We start from the raw sequence: 8,368 nt of genomic DNA, 5'->3' as shown, positions 1-8,368 counted from the left end.
GTTGTGTCAGGATTTCAGAAGGCCAAGGAGTGCTAAGCTCACAAGTTCAGATAATGGCACATTTTCTCATACTCCTCCAAGTTCATCTCGAACCTAAGTGAATTTGGATAGGTATTGAGGAATGGTTTCATTTTTCTGCATTCGAATGCTCCTGAGTTTATCTTTCAATGCCAATTTCCTGGCATCACTACTACTCTGAAAGAGGTTTGTGAGAGTTTTTCACATTACAAAAGGAGTCTCCTTTCCATGCAAGTTCAAAACCACACGATCTCCAACACCCTCCAGAATAATCCTCTTACCTCTTGCTATGTCTTTCTTCCACTGAGCGAGTGTTTGTGCATCTGATGCTGCTGGTTTTCGAATATTATTTTGTGTATATTCCCATATTCCATTATTAGCTAGGACAACTTCCATCCTGTCTTTCCAAGCAAAAAAAAATGAGGTGCGCTCTAATGCATACTCCAATCTCAATCCATTGAAAGAAATTTTTCTTGCACTGAAGAGAATCTGCACCAAATGCTATGAAAATTGAAATTTCTCTAAGAGAATATTTGGAACAAGGTTTCTATGTAGTCTTCTGAATATTTCATTCCATGTATAAATTGCAAGAAATTTTCTACTGCTAATGAAATCAAGAGACACAAATTTCTTCTGCTATTATGTGGAAAGGAAAACACACGATAGAAACACATGCAATAGCATGCAACCATAAAAACACAAGGATTTTATAGGGGAAACCAACTAGGGAAAACCCCTCCACTTCTTTGCATTAATCCATATGAGAAAGAGAAACAATTACAATGTCTTGCTTCAACCATAAACCACACCATGCATTGAAAAACTATTATCTTGCTTCCTGACCTGCTCTGGCAAACACTTAGCCAATTCAAGCCTTAGCCAACCTACTATTTTCTTGTGTAATCATGTAGGAATTAATCTACTAAATAATAGTGAAATTCCATATTTTCTTATGCAAATAAAATGGGAATTGATCACTTGCTCAGTGAAAAAGCACTCTACACTCAACAATATACAATTAAAAATACAAATGTACCTTTTCCATCCACTCAACTAGGAAATTCTAATTCCATGCATGGTTGGGTCTATTTTTAGTTGATTGACTAATTAACTGAGATATCAATGAGTTAACAATAGTCATAACTACTCAACTGACATTCAACTGTCTCAACTAATGACTAGAGCTTAGTTAAGTGAGTTCAACTAATAATAAATCAACTAGATTTCTAGATATTAGCAGTCAACTCATGCACAACTCTACTTCTAGTGTCTTCATAAGGGGAAAAAATAATGGGAGAAGGTGGAGGATTTGGGAGTTGGCCGAGGTGGAGATCGACAGAAGCAGTAGGTTTCGAACCAGGGAAACCTAGGCCGATGGCCTAGGATGCTACAGTCCGGGCATCTGTAGGCTGACAGCGACTTGACGGTACGGGATGGGGCAGCTGGCTGACCCCCCGAGGCAGAGGACGCTTAAGCTAGGTTAGGAAGGGTCGTTTAGGTCTAAAGCAGAAATTTTCCTCGGAACGGTAGCGCTCAACCTCAAACCGGGTTTGTTTTGTTGGTATTTCTTTTCTGGAGAGCTAGTGGTTGACGTTCCCAGGCGGTCTCAGGATAGTAGCAGGTTACGGGTCGCTAGCGGTGTCAGTCTTTGCGTTTTTTTTACTGTTTTTACCATGGTGAAACCTAGAGAGACAGTTGACCTAGATCCTGCACCGGAAGACATTCTGTTGGTGTGGGGAAAGGAGATAAATGCCCAGAATATTGTCAAGTTTTTCGGGTTAGATGGCAGCCATGCACCCGCTGATCTCTTTGTGGAAGGCTTGTGGAGTAACAAAGTGTCAAAAGCTCTGTTAGAGGAAAGTCTGGAGTTGTCTGGGTTGCGCATCAAAGGAGGAAGGGACACAATAGATTCAGGTTTTCCGGAGAAGGATTACCAGCTGAACGATAATCCTTTCGGCGCCCATGTTAGCAAGAACAAACCCTCAAGTGCGTTTTGCCCATCTGGAGGGCTTGAGGATATCATAAATTTAAAAGTAAATCAGGGAGTTTGGAGGCCTGTGGGTGGAGCTATAAAGCCGGGAAGTGTATCGACAGAAGGGGGTGGCCAGCCGGCTATTACTAGGCTTCTTTCTACAAAAGGGTTACCCAAACCCAGCCCGGGTGCATGAGGGAGTATTACAGTGGCCGACGTGCCTTCGAAGGTTGGGAAGGAAGGACAAATCCTAGTTTCTGGCCGGGAGGCAGAGGTTTCAAGGTTCGGCACAGGCAGTAAGGAAGGATACGAAGGCGGTCTCCATGCTTTTATCTCAGAAAAGGTCGGAAAAACCCTAACAGAAAATGAGACTAGACCTCAGGTGGTTCTGGACAAGTCGGATCCAAAAGCCCTAGCCAGGGAGGAAGAAGCCGGACAAGAGAGGGCTGGGGGAAAACGGAAAAAGGAGAAACCATTAAAGAAGAAGAAGATCGAAGGAAATCTGGTTCTAGGTATGGATGTCCAGGTTGAGGATGCGTTGGAAGTGGAGGAATGTACGCTAGTGGGTAGAGCTAGAGGAAGGGTTTTCTCAAGCAAATATTTGCACCAGTGGGCGGAGCAACAGTGGAGGGAGACCCCGGTTAATTCCTTTAGAATTGCAGCGCTTGTGAAGGGTTGGTTCATGGTTAGATTTGAAAACAAGGAAGCGGTGGACTGGGTTGCAAGGAGAAATTGGGCTTTCGGGAATCGTCCAGTCATGTTCAAGAGGTGGTCGCCCTTATTTGATGCAAATAGGGAAAAGGTAGAAGAGTTTCCGGTTTGGGTCAGGGCACCTGGTCTACCTCCTTTCCTGTGGGTAGAATCTGTCTTTAGATCTATTGGGAACCTACTGGGCACCTTCCTGGAAGCAGACATGTCTTTCCTTCACACCCACGAAAGAGCCATGGCCAGGATCTTAGTTCGTTTAAATCCAAAAGAAGGGCTGGCGGAATCCATAAATCTGCAGTACAAAGATTATGTGTTTGAGCAACCGTTGGATTATGAACATCTCCCTTTTAGATGTCACAGGTGCCATGAATATGGGCATCTGGCAAGGGACTGTCCGCTCGGCAACCGCAGAAGGAGGACTCAAAAAAAAGGTGAACAGCGGGAGAAGAAATCGAGGAAAGACAAGGATATTTCGACGGAGGATCATCCAGAGGAGATCATTATGGAGGAGATCCAAACCTAGAAGGAAGCCCTTGACAGTCAGGCTGGAAAGAATTCGCCAGAAGGAAAAGAGACCCAGCGCAGCCCGGAGAAGGAAATCAATGAGACTTCAAATGTAGCTGTGGACATCTCTGCTGAAGATCCAAACTGTATCCATCGAGACTAAAGTAGCACTTCATTTTTTTCAGAGTCTAAAGATGACTGTTTGAAAGCTGGATCTCCTCTTAAAAATTGTTGCATTGATGATCCTTTAAACATAGAAAACCTTATTGCCGCTATCCCATCCATTGACCTGAACTGTGAAGATGCTTCCCTTAATAGACCGGGTCCTGTCCTTTCTACTCCGGTGTGCCATTACAACCTAAGATCTCTTGACAAAAAACTTGGCAGAAAGTTCGAAATTCCTGATCCGATTGGTGGGTTAGGCCCAACATCGTCTCAGGTCTTCAAAAGGAAGGCCAGAGGTAGAAAATCAAACTTGTCAAAAGCACAGGTTAAAGCGAAGTTTGATGTGGCTGATGGAAAACAAATGTCTATCCCTGGGGCGCTTAGAGCAGCAAATCCCCTTGATCAGGTTGTAAAATGATCTTACTATCTTGGAATTGTAGGGGTTTAGCCAGTAAGCCCAAAAAACTGGCCCTGAAGGAGTTAGTTTCGCGTTACAATCCGGATATCATCTTACTCCAAGAGACCCTTGGCAGGAGTTCTGAGGTGGAATCTGCTCTTAGGATCTTTCTCCCTGGATGGGTTTTCCTTGCTATAGATGCTGTGGGGCATTCGGGTGGTTTGGCTATTGGAGTCCGGGAAGGAAGGTTGCAGCTTAATAGTCATTGGGGAATGACTCATGTACTTGGTGTGGAGATCCATTCTCCTGAGCTTGGACTTCCCCTTTTGATTATAAATATCTATGGGCCATGCCAGGGAAGGGAAACTTTTTGGAATGACCTTTTGTCTAAATCTCTTCTGAAAGACAGAAGCTTGATTATAGGCGGAGATCTAAATTTTTCAATAGGGAATGCGGAAGCCTGGGGTCCCTCAGCCAGGGAAGATCCACTCTCGGATTTCTTTTCAAATGCTCTCCTCTCCCACAACCTGATAGATGTAAATCTAATCAAAGCAAAACCTACCTGGAGGAATAGAAGAGCAGGGGAGGAGAGAGTGGCAAAGCGACTGGACCGTTTTCTTATATGCGAAGATCTGGCATCCAAAATCCCAATGTTCAGGCAATGGGTGGGTGAAGGGGGAAACTCTGATCACTTCCCCATCCTAATGGAAGTACGAAAACCACCCTTTAAGCCAGCAGCTCCATTCAAATTTAATGCTTCCTGGTTGCAGGAGGAATCCTTCAATAAACTTTTCAGGGATATTTAGAGTCATGCGGGCAGATCCTCTTCGGAGAACAAAGGGGCCCTTTTTATGGAAAACTTAAAAAGACTCAAAAAAGCTACCATGGAATGGGCAAAAGATAGAAAGCAAAAACAGAATGAGGAGCTATCCAAAATTGATGCTGAATTGCGGGATCTTGAGGAACCTGAGGCAGATGGGTATGCTACACAGGAGTCAAAAGAAAAGATTCTGATGCTTGAAAAGCGCAGAGGCAAGCTCTTACTAGACAGAGAAGAGGAATGGAGGCTAAAAAGCAGGGCGATCTAGTTAAGAGCTGGGGACGAAAATACAAAATTTTTCCATAACTATGCAAAAGGCCGGAAAAATGTAAACACAATATGGAAATTAAAGGATCAAGAAGGAAGAGAAGCTACCACTTTTGAGGAACTATCAAAAATGGGAAAGACCCATTTTCAGAATCTGTTTACTGAACAAGGAGGGATAACATTAGCAGAAGTAATCAGAACAACTCAATGTTTTCCCCGTTTTGTGGAGGAGGAGGAAGCAGAAGAATTATCCAGAGAAGTGACAAAGGAGGAAGTGGAAAACATTGTAAAATCAATGACAAAAGATAAAATCCCGGGCTCGGACGGGTGGACTATCGATCTTTTTCACCATTTTTTTCAATCAATAGGAACAGAATTAACCGAGGTAGTGGAGGAATCGAGGAGGAAAGGTGAGATATATTCTCCTTTTAATGCAACCTTTATAGCTCTTATCCCAAAAAAGGAGGATCCAGACTCCTTTGAAGACTTCAGGCCAATTTCTTTGTGCAACTATGTTTATAAAATCATTGCAAAACTAATAGCTGTCCGCCTAAAGCTGATCTTGTCAAAAGGCATATCAAGTGAACAGTTTGGATTTTTAGATGGTCGACAAATCCATGAAGCCATAGGGGTGGCCTAGGAGACAATTCACAGCATTAGACAGTCAAACAAGAAAGGGGCTGTGATAAAAATAGATCTGTCCAAAGCATATGATAGGATCAGCTGGACATATCTCAGGATGCTGTTGACCCATCTGGGTTTCAATCTGGAATTTATAAATTGGATCATGGGATGTGTAACTAGTGTAAGTTTTGCAGTCTTAATTAATGGGGCTTCGTCACAATTTTTCAAAGGGCAAAGGGGTCTGAGACAGGGATGCCCTCTTTCCCCATTGCTTTTCCTCCTAGCGGCAGAGGGTTTAAGCAGACTGATCTTGGAGGCCAGAAGAACAGGTTTGGTTAAAGGTTTGGAAGTTGCTGTAAATATGTTCATTTCTCATCTCCTTTTTGTAGATGATATTTTATTATTTACAAATGGGAGCTTGAATGAAATAAAAGAACTAAAAAATATTCTTGATCTGTTCATGAAAGCCACAGGGATGCAAATTAACCTCAGGAAGTCTCAGTTAATAATGGAAGGTTTCAACAGAAATGAAATTATCCAGATCTCATCTATCCTGCCCTTTGAGGTCTACAATATGGAGAATCCGTTCAAGTATTTGGGTTTCTGGCTGAAGCCAAATTCATACAAAAAGCAGGACTGGAACTAGCTGGTGGCCAAAATAGAAGCAAAAATCACTCATTGGAGCTACAAGTGGCTATCGAGAGCTGGCAGGCTGACCCTGGTAAATTCAGTGCTGCAAGCCATGCCAGTGTTTTGGGCAGCCCTGACTTGGATTCCAAAAGGGATTCTCCACAAGATAAAAAAGATCTGCAGCAGATTCCTATGGTCAGGGTCAAAGGAGGACTCTGTTCTTCCTTGGGTTGCATGGGAGAAAATTGCAAAGCCAAAAGATTGGGGAGGTTGGGGAATTAAAAATCTATATGATTTCAGTGTTTCCCTGGCAGCCAAATCCGGATGGAGGATCATCAATTCTGAGAATTTGTGGACAAGAGTAGTGAAGCGAAAGTATATAGATCTTGTTCCTCTGGAAGAATGGATCCGTAACCAAAATAAGAAAGGAAGGAATGTTTCAGTGGTTTGGAAGGCCACTACTGAGGCATTTAAAATCATTGAACAAGGATTGGCTTGGCAGGTAGGAAACAGAGAAAATTTGAGGATAGGCAGGGACCCTTGGGTGGGCTGCAATGAATTGTTCGCTCTGTCTCCAGGACTGATCAGACACTTGGAATCAAAAGGCATCCTTTATTTAAATCAGATTGAAAAAATAGGTCAGTCTACTATATGGGGGCAAGCATGGAAATCGGGAGAAGAATTAGATATTAGACCTTTTTGGTGGAATGAGTGGCAGGGTTTCATCCAGGAACTCTCCAGATCAAATGTAAGACTAAAAGATAGACCAGACCTTTTGGTATGGGCTCATGCTGATTCAGGAACATACTCCCCGAAGGCCGGATACAAGTTCTTAATGTCGAAAAAAGGATGGGATGAACCAGAATGGTGGGCAAAATCTCTGTGGAAATTAAAATGTCCAAAAAAAGCTAGATTGTTCTTTTGGTGTGTGTTAAAAAAGAGAATTACAACATGGGATGTTCTCCAATCCAGATATAAACAAGGGCCTGGAAGATGTCCCTTATGTATAGCTGACTCGGAGACCATCGCTCATCTCTTTTTGGGTTGCCCATTCGTAAAAAAGGTATGGGAGGAGGTGCAAAAGTTATTAAAGAAACAGTTAAGCTGGGAAGGGGAAAACTTGTCTGTTGCATGGGAGAATTGGTGGAGACTTAGATCAGAGGGGAATCTGAGGAATCTCCCGCCCATCATCTGCTGGGGGGTTTGGATAGCAAGGAACAGAAGTATTTTTAATGACAGAGCCCCCTCAGCAGAATCTATTGCTATCCAAAGCTCAGCCATTCTATCCAGCATCCCTGAACTAGAGGAGACAAGAAAAATTACTCAGAGCAGGGAAGAACAAATCAGAATTGGGATCCCGTGGGCCTACTTTGATGGGGCCTCACAGAATAACGCAGCTGGGGCAGGGATAATCATCCATTTAAATGAATCACACTCTTTAAAGGCGTCAGTGGGCATTGGAACCGGATCAAACAATTTTGCTGAGCTCTCAGCACTAAAATTCCTCCTATGCTGGCTTATCCACAGAAACATCTTCGCAGTTCAGATCTTTGGGGATTCTTTGAATGTTGTGAAATGGGTTAATGGAAAAAGTAGATGCCAGAATTACTTGTTGAGACCACTTTTAGAAGAGATTCTGAATTTAAAACTTTCTTTTAATGTGTTTTCAATTGAACATATCTACAGGGACCGAAACGAAGTAGCGGATAAGCTTTCTAAAGATGGTCTGCAGCAATCTATGGGCGTTTGGAAATTAACTGAGCAAATCCATGACCAGATCCGTGTGTCAGATCTCCCTCCTTATGCTTAAATTTCAATTTATCAGTTGTTTTGGTCTTTTTTGGTACTTTCAAAATGTATATAGCTGTTTGTGAACGATGATACAGCTATTGTTTTACTGGACATGATAAATTTGTCTGCCTCTGCGTTTATCCAGGATGCATTGGTTCTTTTCAGTGGGTTGTTTTCCTTTACGAGGAGACCCACGATTAAAACCTGACCTGTGATAACGCGTCACTGTTGGGAGTTTCCATAAAAAGGACTGTGGTTTTTGTATATGCCGGAAGGGCGAACGATCTGTTCGGTCGTAGGTGAACAGGGTTTTGTCTTTTTTTGTTTTGTTCAGAGGAGACTGCTTACCTCTCTGGGGCTGCTGTGGGTGTCGTCTCTACAGCAAACTGAATGCTATGCATCTACTTGTAACTTTTTATCTATCTCATATAAAAAGTTCGTTTTTTTCTTTGGAAAAAAAAAACTCTACTTC

The 8,368-nt window shown here is 42.7% G+C and overlaps 1 protein-coding gene across 1 annotated transcript; it reads left to right on the top strand.

The window, feature by feature from the left end:
- Positions 1-3,781: 3,781 nt before the first annotated feature.
- On the top strand, positions 3,782-4,570 carry LOC149230368 (uncharacterized). The gene has a single exon (XM_089381294.1). The coding sequence runs from the start codon at positions 3,782-3,784 to the stop codon at positions 4,568-4,570; it is 789 nt and encodes a 262-aa protein (XP_089237420.1).
- The last annotated feature ends 3,798 nt before the right edge of the window (positions 4,571-8,368 follow it).

This window comes from Pinus tabuliformis, chromosome J, assembly GCF_031772625.1.
Source record: "Pinus tabuliformis cultivar Carrire ecotype Pingquan chromosome J, CPIR1, whole genome shotgun sequence".
Lineage (NCBI taxonomy): Eukaryota > Viridiplantae > Streptophyta > Pinopsida > Pinales > Pinaceae > Pinus > Pinus tabuliformis.
The sequence above is the reverse complement of the archived record's forward strand: the minus strand, read 5'-3'. Positions and strand labels throughout refer to the sequence as shown.

What these genes read in the sequence shown, in the direction of transcription:
- LOC149230368 (XM_089381294.1), top strand. Translation starts at nt 3,782, where the DNA reads ATGATCTTACTATCTTGGAATTGTAGGGGTTTAGCCAGTAAGCCCAAA.